The sequence below is a fragment of the Entelurus aequoreus genome, linkage group LG05 (assembly GCF_033978785.1).
Source record: "Entelurus aequoreus isolate RoL-2023_Sb linkage group LG05, RoL_Eaeq_v1.1, whole genome shotgun sequence".
Lineage (NCBI taxonomy): Eukaryota > Metazoa > Chordata > Actinopteri > Syngnathiformes > Syngnathidae > Entelurus > Entelurus aequoreus.
Genome location: NC_084735.1, coordinates 45731826 through 45757757, shown reverse-complemented (window position 1 = coordinate 45757757; position 25932 = coordinate 45731826). Strand labels below are relative to the sequence as shown.

The window sequence follows — 25932 nt, the reverse complement described above, 5'->3', positions numbered from 1 at the left end:
AATTTTGTTATCGGGACAACCCTACTTAAAATTATCAAAATACGTAAATATTAAGTGTTATTATAAATGTGCCCTTACTACATTACATATATGCTTACATAATGTATATAAAACCTTAATGGAGGTGTTTGGATGTTTTTTTAGGGGCTCTATAGACAGAATTGAACAGCTCCCATAGGATCCATTGTAAGCAGACTTTTGATCGAATGTAATTAATATATTGAATGCTTAAAAAAAAACTAAAAAACATCCGTCGTCATGTCTTTCATAATGATTGTGGGGAACTGCACTTTTTTGGAATTTATTCTATTCACAGTCATTATAAAAGACATAACAACAAATGTATTTTTTTTTTTTAATGCATTCTAACTCGTATACAAACGTGAATAAAAGTCCGCTCACAGCTGAGCCAATGGAAGCTTCTCTATTCTACCCATAAAATCCAGTTAAAAACATCCAAAAAGTGCCAACAATACTCCATTTACATTTCAGGACTTGAATATAAACCAAGTATTAGTGATATTGTTTTTATATGCTCTAAAGCAGACAAACTATTTATAGGGACGCCATGATCACTAGAGTGTGGACCTATGTTGATATCATCGAGTGATAACCTGCTTCCTCGCTTCCCTGCTCGTGGAAGTTTATTGTAGATCATAAATCATGCCTCTCCCCTTGAAAGTAGAAGAACGAGGATGTAATCCGACAAGCTGGTACACTTTGACAGCGAATTTAGACCCGAATATGACGAGAACGGCACGAAAAGATGCTCGGTTCTACCCCCTTTTGTTTGCCAGGATTATGAGTCATTTTTTAGCTAAACAGGAATATAACACAATTCTATCAGTTGGCATCCTAATGACAGCAGACATTATACAGTAAGTGATGTTTTATTATGTTTGTTGGCTCTCATGAAGTCTGCAGTAAGTGATGTTTTATCATGTTTGTTGGCTCTCATGAAGTCTGCAGTAAGTGGTAATCAGTGATGTTTGGGGAAAATAAGCAATCATTGTGATGCGTTTTTGAAATTAATGCAACGCGTACGCCTAAAATGACCATACTTACAGCATTAATATAAAACCTTAATGGAGGTGTTTGGATGTTTTTTAAGGGATTTGTTGGCATAATAGAGCAACTCCCAATAGGCTCCATTGTAAGCGATCTTTTAATCACATTTACAATTTAGAATGCATAAAAAAAGAAACAAATGTGTTCTTGTCTTACATAAGGATTGTGAATAATAGGCAAAATTCCCCAAAAACTGTAGTTCCCTTTTAAGTCAGGTTGGGACTTGGGCTTGTGCCAGGGTTGAATTGAATATCCTTGTCAGTACTGCTGCCAGCTGGTCTGCACAGTCCCAGAGCAACTTGCCCAGAATGCCATCCGGCCCAGCTGCTTTACACGGTTATAGCCTTCGGTGCCCACCTCCCCTGGTGTTCTTGGAGAATTAACAGTTGAGGACTAGAGGGCAGGAGTGGCATCTCATGTGTGGCTGGTCTGGATGACTCGAAACAGGCAAAGAAGTGATTAAGTACCTCCGCTAGCAAGTCTTCCTTGTTGTTGGCTGCCGATAAGTTACTTTTGTAGCTTGTCAGATGTTGGATGCCTTGTCTTGTCTTTGTTGTCCAAGTGCGCCTCCACTTTCCTCCTATACTCCTCTTTCGCAGCCTTGTTGCCTCTCCTGAGGTCCGATCGAGCCGTGCCGTATTGCGCTCTGTCCCCCGAGTGGAAGGCAGAGTTTCGGGACCTCAAAAGTACTTTGACCTCTGAGGTCTTCCACGGTTATTCACAGTAACATTGTCTGTACAGTGTCTAATATAAGGAAAACAGTATTTGCCCACTTCTGTAGTTCCAGATGATCGAACACTGACCGTGTCGTTGTCTGGAAGCAGTCCTGCAGTTGAAAGAGTGCCTTCTTTGGCCGGGTCTTAACAGTCCTGGTCATAGGTTTGTTCCTTTTCTGGAACCTGGTGTATGCATGAACAAGAAGCAGGTAGATGTGGTCAGACATGCTTAGGTGGGGGAGAGGAACAGTCTTGTAGGCTCGCTGCAGATTAGAGTAAACCCGGCCCAAGGTAGTCTCCCCTTGAGTCGGGCACTATACGTGTTGCACAAATCTGGGGGGCACGTTCTTCAAGCAGCCTTTGTTAAAATCCCGAGCCAAAACAAAAGCTCCTATTTGATGGACCTGCATCTGCTTGTTGATAGCATCATGCAGTAGGGAGAGGACTAAGTTAACATTAGCTTGGAGTGGTATGTAAACAGCTGTTAGAATTACAACAGTGACCTGTCTGGGTAGGTAGCAGGGTCTGCACACTACTGAGATAGCCATCCGGACAGCAGTGCCTGTAGATAATTTTACAGTTCATGCTCCAGTCATCCTAGACCTGTGCTGCTTTTAGCTTGTTAGCTAACACTTCTCTCAATCAGTGGGGATATGTGGTCATCAGGTTCGAGTCTGCCATGTGTAGGGTGGGACTGTATGGGATGACAACTGTTACACTTGTGTAAGACCACAGTGATACCTCAACTTACAAGCACATTGCGTTTCATGACCTAGCTCGTAACTGAAATTACTTGTGGCAGCCTCCCATTGAAATTGATTGAAATCAATTTAGTCATGCTTGACCCTCCCAAACCAGCACAAGTTTACCATGCAACATGTTTTTAAAAATCTTTTAGACAATTAATATTGTTTGAAAAGCATCACAAAACCTTGTGCTACAAACAACTACGGTAGTTTTATGAAATAATGGAATAATATTGTTAAGCATTTACCTAGGGGACCAGACTTATCTGGCAACACTGTCGTGTAACAATAGGAACTAGGAAATCACTTCTTTCGGGACTCTATGAAAGCTCTTTCCTATCTGTATTTGAACGACTGGAGCACCCAACAACAGAACAGCAATTCGACATTTTCATCAATCAATCAATCAATGTTTATTTATATAGCCCTAAATCACAAGTGTCTCAAAGGGCTTCTGCTGAAACTCTAAACTCACTCTCACTTGTTTTAATGCTACGCTCAAGCTGCTTGACCATCGTGTGAATTAAGCCGCGAAGAACAAATACGGATATGATGTCATATGCAACCCAGCTATTCCAACATTAATTGTATTGCTTAGCCATTCCTGCACACTTAAAATATGTATTACTAAGTGTCTGTATCCAAACCCTGCGACCTATATTTTGTTTGCACTCTTCCGTTTTTCCCTCTTGTGTTGAAACTGAGCACTAATCTTAGGGTATCCAATTACACTTTGGATGGAGATGAATGATTTGTCTGTGAGAGTGTGTGCATTTTCAGGGCTGGTTGCTTCTCTCCAGTGCCATTGCTGTAGCCAGTAAGAGGGCCAATCTGAGCCATAGTAATACTGTACAGCTGGTGCTCCAAAGTCACACACCCACGCGGAGACTCATAGCCTGAGACTTCCTTTAGTTGGAGATAGGGATGGGCACCAGATTAAGGAATTTTTTGGGACCGACCGAATCCCGCTGCCACCAATTCATGTAAAATCCAACGGTGCCATGTTACGGTACATGCGTTGCACGTGACATCACCAGCCACGACTCCTGTTGCAGACTTAGTCGGTGTTCTGTTATCTGCTCCCTATCGATGTCTTCTGCCCAATTCTACTAAGCATGTGCAAAAACACAAACATTTTAAATATTTTCCTCAAACAAAAAGCAACTGCCTCTTGTACAAGTAGTGATTTTAATCTCTGTTTCCATCATTGTATCTTCTGACCAGTAATCATGTAGACAATTACAGCGTGACAAAGTTTACATTGTAAATTAACGGACAGTATGTAAGTAGACAGTGTGAGAAAACTACCAGTTTTTTTCGAGGAAGCAGACACATTTGACAGAACACCAGCTCTAATTAGGGATGTAGCGATAAACAGTATTAATGATAACCGCAGTAAAACTCCTATGGTTAGTATTACTGTTTTACAAAACTCAAAACCAGGGAAGTTGGCATGTTGTGTAATTCGTAAATAAAAACAGAATACAATGATTTGCAAATAATTTTCAACTTATATTTAATTGAATACACTGCAAAGACAAGATATTTAATGTTCGAACTGAGAAACTTATTTTTTTTTTTGCAAAAAATCATTAACTTAGAATTTAATGGCAGCAACACATTGCAAAAAAGTTGGCACAGGGGCATGTTTACCACTGTGTTACATGGCCTTTCCTTTTAACAACACTCAGTAAACGTTTGGGAACTGAGGAGACCAATTTTTGAAACTTTTTAGGTGGAATTATTTCCCATTCTTGCTTGATGTACAGCTTAAGTTGTTCAACAGTCCGTGGTCTCTGTTATCGTATTTTACGCTTCATAATGCACTACACATTTTCAATGGAGACAGGTCTGGACTACAGGCAGGCCAGTCTAGTACCCACACTCTTTTACTACGAAGCCACGCTGTTGTAACACGTACAGAATGTGGTTTGGCATTGTCTTGCTGAAATAAGCAAGGGCCTCCATGAAAAAGACGTTGCTTGATGGCAACATATGTTGCTCCGAAACCTGTATGTACTTTTCAGCGTTAATGGTGCCTTCACAGATGTGTAAATTACCCATGTCTTGGGCACTAATACACCCTAATACCATCACAGATGCTGGCTTTTGAACTTTGTGCCTATGACATTCCGGATGGTTCATTTCCTAAAGGGACCAGAGGACATGACATCCATAGTTTCCAAAAACAATTTGAAATGTGGAATCGTCAGACCACAGAACTCTTTTCCACTTTGCATCAGTCCATCTTAGATGAGCTTGGGCCCAGCGAAGCCGGTGGCGTTTCTGGGTGTTGTTGCTAAATGGCTTTCGCTTTGCATAGTAGAGTTTTAACTTGCACTTACAGATGTAGCGACGAACTGTAGTTACTGACAGTGGTTTTCTGAAGTGTTCCTGAGCCCATGTGGTGATATCGTTTACACACTGTCGGGTTTTGATGCAGTACCGCCTGAGGTCACAGGCATTCAATGTTGGTTTTCGGCCTTGCCGCTTACGTGCAGTGATTTCTCCAGATTCTCCAAACCTTTTGATGATATTACGGACCATAGATGGTGAAATCCCTAAATTCCTTTCAATAGCTCGTTGAGAAATGTTGTTCTTAAACTGTTCGACAATTTGCCCACGCATTTGTTCCCAAGTGGTGACCATCGCCCCATCATTGTTTGTGAATGACTGAGTATTTCATGGAAGCTGCTTTTATAGCCAATAATGGCACACACCTGTTCCCATTTAGTCTGTTCATCTGTAAGATGTTTCAAATAAGTGTTTGATGAGCATTCCTCAACTTTCTCAGTCTTTTTTGCCACTTGTGTCAGCTTTTTGGAAACATGTTGCAGGCATCAAATTCCAAATGAGCTAATATTTGCAAAAAATAACAAAGTTTACCAGTTTGAACGTTAAGTATCTTGTCTTTGCAGTGTATTCATTTGAATATAGGTTGAAAAGGATTTGCAAATCATTGTATTCTGTTTTTATTTAGGATTTACACAACGTGCCAACTTTACTGGTTTTGGGCTTTGTAAATTAAAATGATCAAAAAACCTAAATACTAACATTAAAACAAGAGACATTAGAATCGATATACTGTACCTCAATTTAAACTTTTATAAACACATTGCTGATTGAGCAACTAAGATCTTCCATTGTGCACATAGAACTTACAAACTGCCGCCATGGCACAGAATGATCAATCCGAGAAATACAAGACGGAGGTGGTTTATGTGGCGTTCGAGGATCACTTAAAAGAGTAGGACAACCAGAGAGTAGACCGCCCACCAGAAAGATTTTATTTGCAAAGCATTTTCATTTAAATACATCTTAAAGTGCTTAAGTACAAACCAATATTTAAAACAATAAAACGTTAAAACAGAAAAAATACTAAGGCTAAAACACTATCAGCAAAGCATAAGAAACACACAATATGCAAAATAGTGGCTTTTCTAACAGTGTGTCTATTTATTTTTGTTATTTAAAAAAATCTAAAGATTTCAGTGTATGAATAAGTACTTTTTGAGCACATTCAACAATATTGCAATTATAATAACGGTGCTAATTTTTCATCACAATAACAATGATATAAAATGTTTATATCGTCACATCCCTAACACTTTGCCATTACTGCAACATCACTGAGAAGGGACTCAGCCAAACTGCTCTAAGTATTGTTGCAATTTTCAATGGTAAATTGTAAATGGGTTATGCTTGTATAGCGCTTTTCTACCTTCAAGGTAATCAAAGCGCTTTGACACTATTTCCACATTCACACATTTACACACACATTCACACACTAATGGCGGGAGCTGCCATGCAAGGCCCTAACCACGACCCATCAGGAGCACGGGTGAAGTAGACACAACGCTCAAGGACGGATGTGACGATGTTGGTAGAAGGAGGGGATCGAACCAGGAACCCTCAGGTTGCTGGCACGGCCACTCTCCCAACTGCGCCACGCCGTTCCCCCCCCCATGCCAACAAAGTAATTGACTCAGAAATTGAATAATAAAACACGTTATAATAACTAGACAGAAGTATCGGCTGTTTTATAAAATTTTCCAATTAAATTAACACACACAAAAGTACAGAAAATTGGTATCGTATCGGTTCAAATGGGAACGGTACCCATCCCGGATCAAAGCCTGGTTGCTCCACTGCTAAAGTTCCATTTTAGCCCCAGACTTCAAATACCGCCTTGGCATTCTCTTTCCTACGCCATGACCATCACTTTAGGAGAAAAAAAAGGCCAAAAGTTTCTCTCGCAACAGTTAAAACAAATGTGCTCGGTGTTTTAGTATTTTGACAGATCTGTTTAGCTAATGCCTTCTCTCTGGATAATCCAGGCTAAACAGATTAGAGGCAGAGCACGGAAATCTGTACACTCCGTAGTGTGAGAGGGGTTGTATTTGCTGCATCATGTTTTCTTAAAAAAGGCCAACTGATCCCTCAATCCAATTTTAGCTTTACAGCAAAAATCCTGCAATTTTTAGTGGACTTCCAGTTTACACCACAATGTTGCGTCCAAGCGATTAAAGCAGGTCACTTAAAACCAGTGACCTATGATCTAAAGTTATCAGAGACAAGCTATTATGCTAATGTTTAAAATGCTCAACGGGTGACCAACTGCTCTCAATACCCAGTTATTTTAAAGTGCCAGAGTGTGACGTTTATCTTTTGCACCGCTTTGTAACTCCTTTGATCGTGTAATGATTTAACTGTCAAGAACTGAACAGCCAGCTTTAATTTTTACCTGCAGAAGTGACAATTATGTTGCTGATTGTCTAATAATGTTTGGCTGTTCATGCTTTATTGTCCTTTGTTGAGGTGCACCACCAGTTTTTATTTATTGATTGATTAACCATAACCTACCTGAGAGCTTAAAGACGTTGACTCATTTGGAACAACCACCGAAAGCCCCCACTAACCCTTGATTTAAGTGGGATAGTCTTTCCCTAGAGATTTGTTTGTCTTTCTCACCCTAGGACTGAGCAGGGTCACCGTAGTTCCAATGCATCCTTGAAAAAAAACGGGAAAAAACCTGTTTGTCTATGATTTTGAATTGTCTTATATAGACAAGAGCTGTGTAGTCAAGATGAATACCATGCAGTCCTGGTCCCAAAAGTGCCGCTTTAGACGACATCAATACGTAACCGTTTTTGTCGACGTAAACAGTGTTTCCCATATAACTGTAATCTATTGATGGCGTGGGGGTGGTATCAAGATGACATAATCTATTTTGCATATTTGGCTATAAGGCATTGTATTTATATATTTAATGAGAACTATTTGTACTCTATTTTCCCCCTTTTTGCTGGGATTTTTTTGTTATTTCTACAATGCAACACTGGCCCATAAAAAACAAACTACCATCCGCAAATGGCTGCTGGTCCCCACTTTGGACACCACTAGCTTATTGGATTACTGAATGTTGAAATTTTGTTTGGCAGATAGGTTAACAGTTCTTCAAATTAAAGATAAAAAAACCTCACAACTTTAGGTTGTTTTTAATAGACTTCACAATTCAGTTTCTGTAATACTAAGCACTTAAAAGATAGTACATTAATATAGAGGTTGCCACTTATGCTGCTATCTTATAGAATGTCATATTGACAGGAAATTAGCATCGCAATCGTTTTAAACATGTACAAATGTTTAACAAATGAGATTTCAACATAAAAAAATTTACATAAAAACAGTAATGCAATTTTACTTACAGGCACATAGTCACCAAACTCTGAAAACGAGTATTGACTGCTAACTTTGAAGTGCTTGGCCAGTCCGATGCTATGCACTAAATGGTAAATGGGTTATACTTGTAAAGCGCTTTTCTACCTTCAAGGTACTCAAAGCGCTTTGACACTATTTCCACATTCACCCATTCACACACACATTCACACACTGATGGCGGGAGCTGCCATGCAAGGCCCTAACCACGACCGATCAGGAGCAAGGGTGAAGTGTCTTGCTCAAGGACACAACGGACGTGACTAGGTTGGTAGAAGCTGGGGATCAAACCAGGAACCCTCAGGTTGCTGGCACGGCCACTCTCTCAACCGCGCCACTATGTACTGACTAGCCAAGAAAGACTGTTGTGTCAAACCTTAAAATTGTAATTTAAAAACAAATAATGTAGTCCTAGTTAATGTTATGTGGAACATGATTGTCAGGACTGGACCGCACATATATCACTTGGAAGGTGAATTTTGACCTTCATTTATGGCCAATTTATGGAAGAAATTTTTTTTCAATAAAAAATTCACAAATATTTATTTGTGACACTACAAATAAATTATTGTGTGGGAAACAGGGGCAATTTAAAAAAAAAAAAAGTGAGTTTATGCAGACATGTGTTGTGTTGTTGTATTGTCAACTTGATCTTTATCACTAAGCTGTGTGAAACAAATACAGCATTATACTTACTGTCTAGTTAAAACATGCACACAGTGACTTCCTGTTCCATGTAAACTAAGCTTAAAAATAAAAACATGGCGTTTTAGGCATATGTTAACCTATTCTTCTTATGTCTCTGCCAAAGTCACAAATTAATGTGCTAGCAATTGGAAGTTTTGGTTCCGCTTTTATTTATGTTGACGTGATTCAGCTAGTTCGATGGGCGTTGAGGTTTAATTGGTTCCACTGTGTTGTAGTTTTTTTATTTTTTTTTTATTTTAATTTTTATTTTAAACAACATAAAAAAAAGACACAAGATACACTTACCATTAGTGCATCAACCCAAGAAAACCCTCCCTCCGCCATTCACACTCATCCACACTCATTTAAACAAAAGGGGCTGTCTCTTTCTGTTATCAAAAAAAATAATCTTCTGGTTCCTACAATATAGAATAATACAGTCTGCAAGGGATACAGTCTCTAGAGCACACATTATTGTGTGTGGTGCTGGTCCATTAACATTTTCATTAATTACTATCTTTTATGTAATTGTTTTTATATTGCTTTACTTTCAAACAAAACAAACAAAGGACCTTAACTTCACCAGACCGGGTTGTCAATGAAATCAGATTGTTCAAAATGGTTCTTAAAACCAGGTCCAGTTCAGATAACGTCCAGATCGGGCTCAGCAACACACACCTTCACCCATGTACACCAAAAACCAGGGAACACAACAGGTTGCATACAATCCACATACAAAAATACATTTTCAACTTAAGCACCCATGTACAGTCCAGATCACATCCAAGTCGAACTCAGCAACACACACCTTCATTTATGTACACTTAAAATAGGGAATGCAACAACAGATTGCATATCATATATAAACAAAATTACATTTTCAAAATAAGCCTTTGAGGACTTCCCATCTTTTTTTTATGTTTTTTGGCATCATTATCGTTTTCAACCATATAATTTTCTAAAGTTAAAAAATACTGAATAAATGTTTTAAAGAAAGAAATACTAAGTGAATATCTGTTTTTGGCTTTAAAAATAAACCTTTTACAGAGTACTATAATTAAATTGACTAAATCATGACTGTCAATGAACTCTCCTAAAATAACAGAAACCACATCAAGCTTCATTAACAAACCAATCTTTAAACACATTTTTTCAACTTCCACCCAAAACGAAGACACAATATGACAATACCAAAACAAATGTAGGGTGGATTCAGGCTTCTGACAACAAAATCGGCAATCATCTGACTCTGTCATATTCCATATTTTTAACATTTTTCCCGTGGGTAGGAAGTTATAAATAATTTTAATTTGAAAATAACGATTTTGCACATCGATAGTGGTTTTGTAGATTAATTTGAATATTGCATCCCACGGCAACGGGCAGTCAAAAAAGTCCTTCCATTTTCCATATGTGTTGTATGGGGCAGCCCTCAAAGATTTCTTTATTAAATAAAACTTATATATTTTTCTATTTATTTTAGTTCCTTTTTGCCAACTAGAATTTCTTATTAAAGGTTTACAAACTAATAATTTAGTAGTTCCATAATTAATTTGTTTCCATCTTTTCCCAATGACTCCAGTTAGTTGATTAAATGAAAAGCTTGAACAAGCATCACCATACAAAGTTGTAAATTCCTCATATTTCATAATTTTACCATTCTCATTGATAATGTCATTGACAAAAATGATTCCTCTTTCAAGCTTATTTTTCCAAAAGAAAGGCTTTCCATCTATTACAATATTAGAGTTCATCCATATTATCTGCTGCAAAATATCATCTCTTTTTTTTGGTACATAAAATTGAAAACACCACCATGAGTGGATTGTTTCCTTTATGAACCCCGCCATGTTTCCCAGCAGACTCTCTACATAAGAAAAATGGGAGGGGATCACTTGTAAAAAAGGATACAATTTATTTTGATACAGTACATGTTTTTTGTCCAACAGAACACGTGTGTACCACTCAGCGTTTAAAGGCCTACTGAAACCCACTACTACCGACCACGCAGTCTGATAGTTTATATATCAATGATGAAATCTTAACATTATAACACATGCCAATACGGCCGGGTTAACTTATAAAGTGACATTTTAAATTTGCCGCTAAACTTCCGGTTCGAAACGCCTCTGAGGATGACGTATGCGTGTGATGTAGCCCGGCGAACACGGGTATGCCTTCCACATTGAAGCCGATACGAAAAAGCTCTGTTTTCATTTCATAATTCCACAGTATTCTGGACATCTGTGTTCGTGAATCTGTTTCAATCATGTTCATTGCATTATGGAGAAGGAAGCCGAGCAAGCAAAGAAGAAAGTTGTCGGTGCGAAATGGACGTATTTTTCGAACGTAGTCAGCCACAACAGTACACAGCCGGCGCTTCTTTGTTTACATTCCCGAAAGATGCAGTCAAGATGGAAGAACTCGGATAACAGAGACTCTAACCAGGAGGACTTTTGATTTGGATACACAGACGCCTGTAGAGAACTGGGACAACACAGACTCTTACCAGGATTACTTTGATTTGGATGACAAAGACGCAGACGTGCTACTGTGAGTATGCAGCTTTGGCTTTTTTTTGCGTATGTATGTAACTTTTTTAAAATATATAAGCTTTATGAACCTTGGGTTAGGTGAACGGTCTTTTGGGCTGAGTGATTGTGTGTGTTGATCATGTGTTTGAATTGTATTGCCGTGTTCTATGGAGCTAGGAGCTAGCAGAGGAGCTAGGAGCTAGCATAACACGTACCGTACCGTAAGTGCGCGTCACGTACGTAACTTTTTAAAAATATATAAGCTTTATGAACCTTGGGTTAGGTGAACGGTCTTTTGGGCTGAGTGATTGTGTGTGTTGATCAGGTGTTTGAATTGTATTGGCGTGTTCTATGGAGCTAGGAGCTAGCAGAGGAGCTAGGAGCTAGCATAACAAACACGCAGGTGTTATTATGCAGGATTAATTTGTGGCATATTAAATATAAGCCTGGTTGTGTTGTGGCTAATAGAGTATATATATGTCTTGTGTTTATTTACTGTTGTAGTCATTCCCAGCTGAATATCAGGTACCGTGAGTATGCAGCCTTGGCTGCTAAACATTCGATAACTTGACCGTATGTGCGCGTCACGTACGTAACTTTTTAAAAATATATAAGCTTTATGAACCTTGGGTTAGGTAAACGGTCTTTTGGGCTGAGTGATTGTGTGTGTTGATCAGGTGTTTGAATTGTATTGGCGTGTTCTATGGAGCTAGGAGCTAGCAGAGGAGCTAGGAGCTAGCGTAACAAACACGCAGGTGTTTTTATGCAGGATTAATTTGTGGCATATTAAATATAAGCCTGGTTGTGTTGTGGCTAATAGAGTATATATATGTCTTGTGTTTATTTACTGTTGTAGTCATTCCCAGCTGAATATCAGGTCACCCCCGGCTCTCACAGCATCTTCCCTATCTGAATAGCTTCAACTCCCCACTAGTCCTTCACTTGCACTTTACTCATCCACAAATCTTTCATCCTCGCTCAAATTAATGGGGAAATTGTCGCTTTCTCGGTCCGAATCTCTCTCACTTCATGCGGCCATCATTGTAAACAATAGGGAACTTTGCGTATATGTTCAACTGACTACGTCACGCTACTTCCGGTAGGTGCAAGCCTTTTTTTTTATCAGATACCAAAAGTTGCAATCTTTATCGTCGTTGTTCTATACTAAATCCTTTCAGCAAAAATATGGCAATATCGCGAAATGATCAAGTATGACACATAGAATAGATCTGCTATCCCCGTTTAAATAAAAAAAAATCATTTCAGTAGGCCTTTAAATACATCTTTGGAACAATTGATGCTTTTAAAGACTTCAAGGTTGAGAAGTTTCAGGCCCCCATATTCATATTCATTGTACAAAACCTTTCTTTTAATCCTTTCTGGTTTGCCGTCCCAGACAAAATCGAAGACCCTCCGCTCATAAATCTTAAAAAAGTTTTGTGATGGAGCTGGTAATGACAAAAACAAATAAATAAATTGAGGAATATTTAACGAGTTGACAATAGATATTTTACCATACAAGGTTAATTATTTCCCTTTCCATAATTGCATAATTTTATCCAGCTTTCTTAGTCGATTATCATAATTTACTGAGCCTAGATCTTCCAGATTCTCTGGGACAACAACACCAAGTATGTTAACTGGTCCATCTGTCCACAAAACAGGCACTTTGCATTCCATTCGAAAGGACGTTCCCTTTAGCATTCCGATCCTTAATATTTTACATGTATCATAATTTAGCTTAAGCCCAGATTGCTGTGAAAATATGTCCAAAAGATCAAGAAGGTTTCGCAAACAATGAGGATTGGGGCTTATAAAGAAGCTTGTATCGTCTGCATACATTGTTATTTTACTTTCAATATTATTATTACTGAGCCCTTCAATATTTTTATTCAAATCTAACTTTAATCGCCAATATTTCCATAGCAATAATAAATAAGTATGGAGACAAAGGGCACCCTTGTTTTAGACCTCTTAGAAGAGGTATTGTCCCAGAGATGTATCCATTATTGATAATTCTACAGTTAGTTTTATTATATAGCGTCTTGATCCAGTGTAATAAGGAGTTGCCAAAATTGAAAAAAACTAAGCTTTTACAAATAAAATCCAAGCTAATTTTGTCAAAAGTCTTCTCCAGATCAGCTACAAAAATTAATCCTCTTTTATTTTCCATATTATAATTTTCTATAATTTCTAATAACTGTCTAATATTGTTTCCTATGTTTCTTCCTTGTAGGAAGCCTGATTGATCTTGGTGAATAATATTTGACAAAACAGACTTAAGTCGTGTAGCCAAACATTTTGCCAGGATTTTAGCATCATAACACTGAAGTGTTATTGGTCTCCAATTTTTTAGATTAACTGGGTCTTTATACTGACCATTTATTTCCTGTTTCAATAATAAAGAAATAAGGCCTTCTGTTTGAGTGTTGGACAAAAAACCTGTTTTATATGAGTAATTAAAACTAGAAAGTAATGGTTTCTTAAAGGCCTACTGAAATGATTTTTTTAAATTTAAACGGGAATAGCAGATCCATTCTATGTGTCATACTTGATCATTTCGCGATATTGCCATATTTTTGCTGAAAGGATTTAGTAGAGGAAATCGACGATAAAGATCGCAACTTTTGCTCACTGATAAAAAAAAGCCTTGCCTGTACCGGAAGTAGCGTGACGTCACAGGAGCTAGGATTCCTCACAATTCCCCGTTGTTTACAATGGAGCGAGAGAGATTCGGACCGAGAAAGTGATGATTACCCCATTAATTTGAGCGAGGATGAAAGATTCGTAGATGAGGAACGTTACAGTGAATGACTTGAGAGGCAGCGATGGACGTATCTTTTTTCGCTCTGACCGTAACTTAGCTACAAGCTGGCTCATTGGATTCCACACTCTCCTTTTTCTATTGTAGATCACAGATTTGTATTTTAAACCACTTCGGATACTATATCCTCTTGAAAATGAGAGTCGAGAACGCGAAATGGACATTCAGTGCCTTTTATCTCCACGACAATACATCGGCGAAATGCTTTAGCTACGAGCTAACGTGATAGCATCTTGCTTTAACTGCATATAGAAACAAAATAAATAAACCCCTGACTGGAAGGATAGATAGAAAATCAACAATACTATTAAACCGTGGACATGTAAATACACGGTTAATGCTTTCCAGGGTGGCGAAAGTTAACAATGCTGTGCTAACGACGCCATTGAAGCTAACTTAGCAACCCGACTGCACAGAGCTATGCTAAAAACATTAGCTCTCCACCTACGTCAGCCAGCCCTCATTTGCTCATCAACACCCGTGCTCACCTGCGTTCCAGCGATCGGCAGAAGGACGAAGTACTTCACCCGATGCGTTTGGCGGCCCGGAGACGTAGGAAGTCAAGGTGAGGTCGGCGGCTAGCGCGGCTAGCGCGGCTAGCGCGGCTAGCGCTCCAACAAAGTCCTCCTGGTTGTGTTGCTGTAGTCCGCTGCTAATACACTGATCCCACCTACAACTGTCTTCTTTGCAGCCTTCATTGTTCATTAAAAAAATTGCAAAAGATGTCCAGAATACTGTGGAATTATGAAATGAAAACAGAGCTTTTTGTATAGGATTCTACGGGGTACCATAACTTCCGTTACTCGGACTTAGTCACACGCATACGTCATCATACCGCGATGTTTCAGCCGGATATTTCCCGGGAAGTTTTAAATGTCACTTTATAAGTTAACCCGGCCGTATTGGCATGTGTTGCAATGTTAAGATTTCATCATTGATATATAAACTATCAGACTGCGTGGTCGGTAGTAGTGGCTTTCAGTAGGCCTTTAAGATCTTCATAAAATACTTGATAAACCTCAATAGGTATTCCATCTAATCCTGGGGGTTTCCCTGGATGAAAAGATTTAACAGCTTCCACAAGTTCTTCCTCTCTAATGAGGCCTTCACATGAATGTCTTTCTTCCGAATTCAATTTTCTTTCATAATTTTCTGGAAAAAAATTTGTAGTTTCAGGAGGGATTACTGGATTAGAAAAAATGTTTTTAAAGTAATTTTCCATTTCTTTCAACAATGTGGTGTGTGTATCCAATACCTTTCCATTTGTTTTAATAAGCTTGGAAATGTTCTTTTTAGAACGATTTTTTGTTTGGATATTTAAAAATAATTTTGAACACTTTTCACCTTTTTTCATCCAGATTGCTCTGTTGCAGTCATAACTTTTCAATAATTGTTTTTCAACTAAATCTGCTAACTCCTCTTGTTTAGCTGTAAAGGTATTCAGTTGCTCACTAGTTAGATTATCATTACTGTCAATGTTTTTTTGTAAATCCTCAATTTCTTTCTTTAATTCCTGTTCTGCTGCTTTAACTTCTTTTTTTTCCCCATGAAGAGTATGCAATGGCATATCCCCTAAAACAACATTTGAAGGCTTCCCATACTATTTGGGGATTTGAAGATCCTACATTATTTAAAAAAAAGTCAGTAATAAATTGCTTTGTTTTTTCAATAAATTCATCATCCTGTAGATGCATTTGATTAAACTTCCAATATCCGGGCCCACGTGTATTATCTTCAATTGCAATATTTATTCCTATACAATTATGATCAGAACGCAATTTATCCTCGATTGATATTGCAGTCACTTTGTTTAGCAATGAAAATGATATCAAAAAGTAGTCCATACGACTTGCCTGGTTTTGTCTTCTCCATGTGTACCGTACTAACCTAGGGTTTTTGAATCTCCAGATATCATTTAAATTTTCCTGAGGGAACTCTCCCGAAGGAATCAATAAAGTACTATCTATCAATTAAATCAAATGCATCCATAACATTTTGAATCTTTTGTAAAGATTGAGGATGATAATCCATTGAAAAATTCCCTTTTCGGTCCAAAACGTTATCTAAAGTAACGTTAAAGTCCCCCACAATAATAATTTCCCCTTGTTGTTCTTGCAACATGTCACTTATTTCTTCAAAAAAGGAAGGTTCATCAACATTTGGCCCATACAGATTCAAAACACACATCTTTTGACCTTGAATAATCATATTTAATATTAGCCAACGTCCTTGTGAGTCTTTTTCCATAGAGTTAAATTGAAAATTAAAAGTTTTTTTAATCAAAATCATAACACCTTTTGAATTTCTGTAACCATGAGAAAAGAAAATTGGACCATCCCATTCTTTTCTCCATTTTTCTTCATCTAAATGTGTTGAATGCGTTTCTTGAAGACAAAAAAGATCTTGTTTTTTTTCATTCAGCCACATAAATATAAGTTTTCTTTTTCTGTTGTCTGCAAGACCATTGCAATTATAACTAATTATTCCAACTTCATTATCATTCCTATAAATCATATAATCTGAGTAAATTCATTGTATATTTTATTGATTCTCTTAATACCATAAGTTTCATAGACATGAACATCTTATAACTAAAAACTGCAGCATCACCTGCTATTTTCCAAGGAAACAATATCCCCTCTAATAAACCCACAGACATACCATTCACACCACAGCACGCAAGACAAACAAACACATAACCCCCAAAATATATTATTATCTGACCGTTTCCCAACATCTAACTACATTGTGCAGTCCCAGAATAAACTAAAAAGCTCCACAAACAAAATGTCAAAACATATCCGTCAAGTCGTTACCATGGCGATGTCGCGATGACGCAATCACTGTGCGACATTGTTATTGTTCCTCACGTGCTTCTGTACAGCTCACCGTTAACGTACAGTTTATCCACAACAAGACAAGCTTGTTGTCATTTCTGCCTAAAGGACTTCATAATTGGAATCAACTTACGTCGTTTCTCCACCACCTCGATTGGATATTGGCTGGTCATGAAGAATTTAGTACCTTTCAGTCTTCTGGAGAGAGCAAGCATTTCGTCTTTGCATTTGGAGTTAGTAAACTTTACAAGCATGGGTCTCGGTTTAGCATCCTCCTTACGTCTGCCAATCCTGTGTGCTCGCTCCATCTGGATCCTCTTAACTTCTTCCTCCGGGATGCCGAGTTGCTCCTGCAGAAAGGCTCTGACGAGGTTCTCCGCAATGCCGTAAGTTTCTCCTCCATCTTCGCTAATTCCCATGATTAGCAGGTTGTCCCGCATGCTTCTGCAGCGGAGTTCTAACAAGTCTGCCTTTAATTTCTCGTTCTCCGTTGTCAGTCTTGTAGTTTGGAGTTTCAGGCTTGTTAACTCAACTTTTAGCGTTGTATGTTCCTTTTTTATCTCCACCATTTCAGCGTGATTGTGCTCGACTGATTTTTTTCAGCTCTGAAACGTCAGTTTTTAGTTAATCCAAAATGTCCAATTTTCCAAGTTTTTTAACCATAGCTTCCAACATTTTTCGATCGTCCGGAGTAAATGTTGCTTTTTCATCCAAATCACTGGAGGACAATTGATCACGGCCGCGTTTAGACTCCTTTGATCCGCGTTGTGGCATGTTTGCAGGTGATCAATGAGTCACTCGGCGTTCGAGGCACCTTATCTTCCGCCAAATCACCCTCGTGAGGAGTATATATCTCACCAATTGCAGAGAGGTGGATATACAGGTAAAAGCCAGTAAATTAGAATATTTTGAAAAACTTGATTTATTTCAGTAATTGCATTCAAAAGGTGTAACTTGTACATTATATTTATTCATTGCACACAGACTGATGCATTCAAATGTTTATTTCATTTAATTTTGATGATTTGAAGTGGCAACAAATGAAAATCCAAAATTCCGTGTGTCACAAAATTAGAATATTACTTAAGGCTAATACAAAAAAGGGATTTTTAGAAATGTTGGCCAACTGAAAAGTATGAAAATGAAAAATATGAGCATGTACAATACTCAATACTTGGTTGGAGCTCCTTTTGCCTCAATTACTGCGTGAATGCGGCGTGGCATGGAGTCGATGAGTTTCTGGCACTGCTCAGGTGTTATGAGAGCCCAGGTTGCTCTGATAGTGGCCTTCAACTCTTCTGCGTTTTTGGGTCTGGCATTCTGCATCTTCCTTTTCACAATACCCCACAGATTTTCTATGGGGCTAAGGTCAGGGGAGTTGGCGGGCCAATTTAGAACAGAAATACCATGGTCCGTAAACCAGGCACGGGTAGATTTTGCGCTGTGTGCAGGCGCCAAGTCCTGTTGGAACTTGAAATCTCCATCTCCATAGAGCAGGTCAGCAGCAGGAAGCATGAAGTGCTCTAAAACTTGCTGGTAGACGGCTGCGTTGACCCTGGATCTCAGGAAACAGAGTGGACCGACACCAGCAGATGACATGGCACCCCAAACCATCACTGATGGTGGAAACTTTACACTAGACTTCAGGCAACGTGGATCCTGTGCCTCTCCTGTCTTCCTCCAGACTCTGGGACCTCGATTTCCACGTTGCCTGAAGTCTAGTGTAAAGTTTCCACCATCAGTGATGGTTTGGGGTGCCATGTCATCTGCTGGTGTCGGTCCACTCTGTTTCCTGAGATCCAGAGTCAACGCAGCCGTCTACCAGCAAGTTTTAGAGCACTTCATGCTTCCTGCTGCTGACCTGCTCTATGGAGATGGAGATTTCAAGTTCCAACAGGACTTAGCGCCTGCACACAACGCAAAATCTACCCGTGCCTGGTTTACGGACCATGGCTCCAACCAAGTATTGAGTATTGTACATGCTCATATTTTTCATTTTCATACTTTTCAGTTGGCCAACATTTCTAAAAATCCCTTTTTTGTATTAGCCTTAAGTAATATTCTAATTTTGTGACACGGAATTTTGGATTTTCATTTGTTGCCACTTCAAATCATCAAAATTAAATGAAATAAACATTTGAATGCATCAGTCTGTGTGCAATGAATAAATATAATGTACAAGTTACGCCTTTTGAATGCAATTACTGAAATAAATCAAGTTTTTCAAAATATTCTAATTTACTGGCTTTTACCTGTGTATATATAACGAAAATGACTTAAATTCTTATGTCACTGGAGCGTTTATGCCATTTTTAACATTATATACTGGGACTTGTGTAGAGACGGTCTCAACTCACGTTGCTCACGGCGGCCATCTTCTGTCTGTTTTACTGCTTTGACTGTGTTGTAGTTTTTGTTCACGTACCTAAATTGGTTGGAAAACAGATGATTTTAGTCACATTACTAATGGGTAAACAAAACCTAAGTAAACACAGCTAATAAAATGCAATAATTCACTTGGTATTATTATTTATTAGATGGTATTATTTAGGAAAACAAATGCTAAACTGGTAAGGTTATGCTAAAGTGTGTTTCTGCATTGTTCCACTCTTCTGCTAGTCCAGCCTTTACCACCTGCATGCACCTCCTCCTGTCTGGGTGGCATCAGGAGCCTGAGATGAGGTGACTGGTGCAGCTGTGCCTGGCAGGCGTGGAGGCAGGTGGGGGTCTGTGTCAGCATGCTTCAAATCCCACTTTGCTGGACAGATAGCTGACCTGCTTTAAGTGCTGCCTGCACAAGCAAACTACATCATACCACCATTGTTCGTATCCAGTTTTGTCTTGTTCACATATTTTTATTTAAATGAAATACAGGTTCAAGGGGACTTTCCTAAATATCCATATTTATGATTTTTATTCATCAAAAAGCATAAAGCCTACTCTTGACATGTGTCGTTTAGGCTGCTGTAGTGTTACCCGCATCCCCAGCATTGCCTGTAGTGGTCTGAAGGGACATTTTGATAATGTCATGGCTTTTTCATAGGGCAGGGCTAACCCGTACAAAATAACCAGAAACCAAAATCAGCTGTAGAGGTTGCCGGTTATCAGTAATCTCCAAAATAAGACTAATAGTGAAGGTAGAAGTACATCCCCTCTGTACTTAGCTTTCTGGAAATGTGGCCCCCAAAACAATTTATTCAACCTGTAGTTAAATATTCCTGTCATAGGGCATATGTCATGGGACTCACACTTAGTTGCAGGTTAATCCATTCTTCTTCTTCCCGATTATCATCCACTCATAGAAAGAGTACCCAGCATGCCTTGGGGTGTGTAGATAGGTGTGCATGTATTTTCATGTGCAAGCATTTATGCTCTGTTAACTTTCTGTTATTGTTTGCACCATAAGTGAGTTGGTGTTTTGTTACCTCTTGTGCCCTTGTGTGGATTAATTAAGGCGACCAGATGTATTTGTGGCAGTCCAAATGTTTTTGTGGCAGTCCAAATGTTTTTGTGGCGTGCTTCTACGAATACATTGATGCATGGGAAAGACTGGTACTGCATTCATTTAAATAATGCTTTAATTCATGTTTTTTAGAAGCTGGCTGCAGAATGTCAGAGCGCGGGTTACAGCGGCACATTGATTCCTTACAAGTGTGACCTGTCCAACGAGGAGGAGATCCTCTCCATGTTCTCGGCCATCAAGACACTCCTCAAGGGTGTGGACGTGTGCATCAACAACGCAGGACTAGCCCATAACGAGCCCCTGCTCAGCGGGAAAACGGCAGGCTGGAGGAATATGATCGATGTAGGTGGTCCACACCATACATGCACATTAACACACTGATGTACATGTTAGGACTGTGCTATTGGACTGGCAGACTGCGGGCCAAATCCTGCTGAGAAAGACACCATACCGGCCCCCGAATTCAGTTCAAAACAAACATTTTTGCAACAAATTCATAAAAACACGACTGTGCTCCTGTTGTATATAAAAACTTGGACCACTGTTCTCACATTGGCAGATCTTTGCATTGACATTTTAACTTTGATAGTAAACTGAATACTGGAGTCCAAACTTGTGATATACATAACTGAGGCGTTCCTCACGGCACCCCTTTCAGTCCGCTCCTTTTTTTTCACACTGTGATTTATGTAACAAAGCTGTTGATGTAGCTTTTTTAACTGAGATACAGTTATTAGTCATTTGTTCAACTTCTTTAGTTATACCTTACTAGTAGTGTTCCTCAAGGTTCCGTTTTAGGTCCTATTTTTTTCATCATGTGGGCTATTTAACCGGTGGCCTGCAAGTTCAGTTTAAAAAAAGATTCTTAAAATCACTAGAGTGTTGTCATAGGGATGATCTTTGACTAACTTTTTTGCAGAAGCTCCTTAAAAACAGCATAGCGCTCGTGTAACTTGGACTAAATAAATAGACCAAAATCAAACATCTACTTTATAGGACGCTGGTTCTCCGGAATATACAAAATAAAACCAATAATAAGGGGAGAAGTATGGTCCCCCAGTCCTTTCTGAAAATGCGACCCCAAAACAATCTAGTTGACGAGCCCTGTGCTAGGACATGTAGAAGGAAAAGTGTAAGGACTTTTGGAATAAGATTCTTGTATACATAATGTTGAAATTAGTTTGAGCACAACAACAGAAGCATTAAACAGTAAAACAAATCTAAAGTTTATAAATGCTTGTGTAGTTAAAGCATGAATAGAGTAGATATATTCACGTATACTCACAGAGAACGCTCCATTGGCTCTAAGGAGAAGTCCTGGAACAGCAGGAGTCCGCGAATAAAAGCTGGCACTATTTATCTTGTTAGACCCAAACAGTCTGATTCCGTGAGCTCTTGACCACTAAAGACATTTGCTCTGAAAGTCTCCAAAGTCTGGCATTCATAACGCTCGTCCATCTGTTGTCATGGCAGCCCAAATGAACGTGTTCTGCTCGTGTATTTTTAGCCTGTGTTTAATCTGCATGCTGACCTGATTTGGTCACCTCCCCCAACCTTTTAATGTTTTGATGCACAAATGAACCTTCTGTCTATCAGCGTCTCTGCAGGAGCAGGACAAGCTGGACAGGAAGAGCAAGTTCTTATGATCCAACATGGAGAACCACTGACCACTAGTCATCTGAACATAACGTGTGTTTACAGTGCACAGTAAATCCTAGACTAGATCTGACCAATCTACGTCTATGAGCATGAACTGATGAAGCCTACTTGGATAAGCGGTCGAAATGTCCTCTAAGACCAACCAAACAGTCCAGTTGCGATCGACTGAATGTCCTGAGAATACAATGACTTGGAAGATCGAAAACATCCATAGACTGTAAATCTCAAATATTAGCACACTAATTCATCCTAAAGATGGTTGGAGGGGTTCAGGTCATGGCTGCAAGTTCTTCTACAGGGGGGTCAAACTAATTTTAGCTCAGGGGACGCATGAAGGAAAATCTATTCCCGCATGGGCCAGACGGGTAAAATCATTTAATAACTTAAAAATACCACTATCACAACTTCAGATTGTTTTCTTTGTTTTACTTTGCCCCAAAATAGAACAAAAATGTAGATATCACAAATAATCCTCTGGACAAAACACTTCAACTTAGTTGAAAATTCTGCATAAAAAAATGGTGCAGTTTCAAAAACACCATGAAGAACACAATGAATTTAGACTTAATCTCAGTGTATCTACAAAGCAATTAAACTTTAGGTCATAGCCCATCTAGGATTGAACACAAAAACTCTTCTATTTATCAACTACCTCATTTTTCATTTCCCCATATTAATCCTGTGCAAACTGAGGTAGAAACTATTCAAGAGGGTTGAGTTACTCCCTGCCTTCAAGGCATCACTGTGTATAGATAGAAAAATAAAAGCTGTACAATGTGTGAACAATTTCAACAAACTAAAAATAAAAACTTAAAAGACGGACATTATTGCAGTAAATCACACTGTTCACTTTCTTTACATTTGCACAGAAGACTATAATCTTCACAGAACTATGTCAATGTGCAGTGTCTCATGCGTAATTTTAAGTGGGGTTCCCAATTGTTTGTTTTACTGCGGTTTGTTTTACGTTGGGCCAAGGGGGAGGAGTCGCAGCCCCGCTTTACTGTGTACCTCTTGCTTGGTATATTTGCTCGCCCCTGTATAAACTATTTGCTTGCCTAACAGAATTTATATTGCGACATCCAGTGGACACATTTAGGAACACCATTTTTTTTCATATAAAAATGCAAATCAATTTTACACTTAGAAAACTCATCTCGCGGACCGGATTCAACATGTTCACGGGCCGCATGTTTGACATCCATGTTCTACACCAAACTCATCCAAACGTGACTCAGATGAAAATCGTACAGTTCTTAAAGTATTCCCCAAACTGTTCCCTCAAAGTCAGTCAGTCTCATAGTGGTAAACATTTAAGATTTAGAGATAATTTAGTGGTCTAGCACAATTCCTGATTGATTCATCATTGATCAAGATGTGTGTCCCACAAATCATCACAATTCTTAACAAAGCATTTTTGTCGCATTTATTTTTACACATTGACATGGATGAATTTATGAATACTTGCACAGAATTAAATTAGGTTCTTTGCACAGGTGAATGTTCTAGCCTTGTCTATCTGCACCCGGGAGGCTTACAAATCGATGAAGGAGAGAAATGTGGATGACGGGCACATCATCAATATTAACAGGTGAGCTGGACAAACTGTACAGTATCCTATTCAAGAACAGTGTACATTGCAATAGTTCAGATAGTAAAGGTGCCCCAATATACTCTTTCTATGACAATTTAAAATAAGTCTCAATAATATAGTGGTACATTCTTCACAAAAATATGGCTTGGTTTTAATAAAATAATTAAACACACTTTGATGAGTGTGCTGTTTTTACTGAGTAGAACTGTACAATAACCATAGAGCCAAATAAAGGGCAATAGTAGTCCAATTAAAGTCCACAAGAGCCTTAGAGTCAGTATTACCTGTTTCACTGAAGGCCCCACACTGTTACGGTAAATTTAGCCAAGTAATCAGTGTGGCACTTGGCTGTCCTCTGTAGTTTTATAGAAAGCCTGGTCTTGCACTGAGACCTTGATGGCAGAGGTTGAATTGGCTCACACTTGTGGTCCTTGTGGCTTGTATTCCCCTCTAATGTAAAGGGAGGATGAGCGATCAGGCAATTGGCCAGAAAACGTAAGACTGTGTGTGAGCACATAAGGCTGTGGCATCACAACAGTGTGACATGTTGTACCGTAAAGCTGTCTTGCACATGCGTGTGATTGCATCAGTTGATGTCAACAAAGTCGTATCAGCACACAGCCGTTGTACGTGCATTATTGTACATAACATGAGTGCCAGCACTTTAAAAAAATAAGGTGAGAAACATTATTTAATTATAAAAATAAGTCATAGCAAAGTACAGAGGTGCCATTTGTTGGGCTCTCCTTCCATTTATTCATTTGATTCATGATTTATATCTGTTTAGCATTGTTTCTGCAATTATTTACTATAAAACAGTGTTGTATTAAACTTTTGGGTGTCTGGAACAGATTAATGGGATTTGCATGGTTTCCTTTGGGACATTTTTTTTCAGTTTTTATACGATACGTTTTTACTGACTATTTGGAATGCATTATTAAGGAAAACCGAGGTACCTCTTTAGCTTGAAATAATTACAAATTGAGGATAAGCCCTACTGGAACATGTCGTTTTGTGTGTCTTTAGCTTTAATGCCAATGAGCTGTTTGTTGTGACCAATTTTTTCGGATAGTCTGTAACTCTGCACTTGTTTAACATGATAAATGCCACATGTCAGATAAAACAACTAGGGGTACACAATAAATATTGGACAAATAATTATCGTGCCGATATGAGAAATTATGACATCCTACCGATAATTGAATAAAAAATTTTAAAAAATTCCAATGCGGTGAGATTACCCTTACTGTTAGGGTGAGCAAATCAATCGGTTCTTCTTATTATATATGCAAACGAGCGCTGGGATCATTTGTAAATAAGGATTTAACTATACTAACATTTAATATCACGGTTATTGTGACCAAAATGATCACGGTTATCATTATCGCTATATTGTTGAATGTGCTCAAAAAGTACTTACACACCTCCATGAAAACATCTCCATCTCGTGTTTCTCTGAACAATCACTCTGTTCTAAGAGAGCGCAGCTTGTAGGTTCAATGTGCACAATTGAATGGCTTAGTTGCTTAGACAGCAAGTTGTTTAGATTGAGGTATGTATTTTCTTGATGGGGAAAAACGTTAATGTCTCCTCTATTTATGTTAGCATTTAAGCTAGTGAGCTCGCTCCAGTCATTCTGTGAGTTTATCAAAGTGTAGTCATCAATCAGGTTTTTTTGATAATATCCATTGAAAACGGTAACAATAACCGTCTGAGTTTTACCGCAGTTATCATTAACACCGTTTATAGTTACACCCCTAATTGTAAACAAGCATGGCGTTGATTATGTGGGACTTATTCACTTAATAAAAGGAAGACATTCCGCTTGCTATTTGTACCAAAAGTTCTGCAGACATTCTGCGAAGAGGGAAATAAAAAAATGTGCTTCATAACATCAAACCTTAGCAGCCACCTGAAACGCCAGTATTGCTTCGACACTGTTTCGGAAAGCCTACAAAGACGGCTGCTGTTAAAAAGATGAAAGATAAAAAATTAAAAACTTCCAACCCCCACGTCTGCAGTTAATTGACTTATAGCTGGCAAAGCTCCCGGCTTTATTTTAAGATTCATATTGAAGGCTTTAAAA

At 38.6% G+C, this 25932-nt stretch overlaps 1 protein-coding gene across 2 annotated transcripts in view; it reads left to right on the top strand.

Moving 5' to 3' along the window:
• Positions 1–25932, top strand: part of dhrs11a (dehydrogenase/reductase 11a) — a 91722-nt gene that overhangs the window by 45800 nt on the left and 19990 nt on the right. Inside the window, exons 1-3 of one of the 2 annotated variants that reach the window (XM_062048236.1) lie at positions 17227–17516; positions 20726–20935; positions 23749–23843. In XM_062048236.1, coding sequence (XP_061904220.1) covers positions 20816–20935; positions 23749–23843 — 215 coding nt within the window. In that variant the 5' untranslated portion in view covers positions 17227–17516; positions 20726–20815. Of the gene's footprint in view, positions 1–17226; positions 17517–20725; positions 20936–23748; positions 23844–25932 lie in introns of those variants that run through there. The other variant, XM_062048235.1, reaches the window with a different exon arrangement.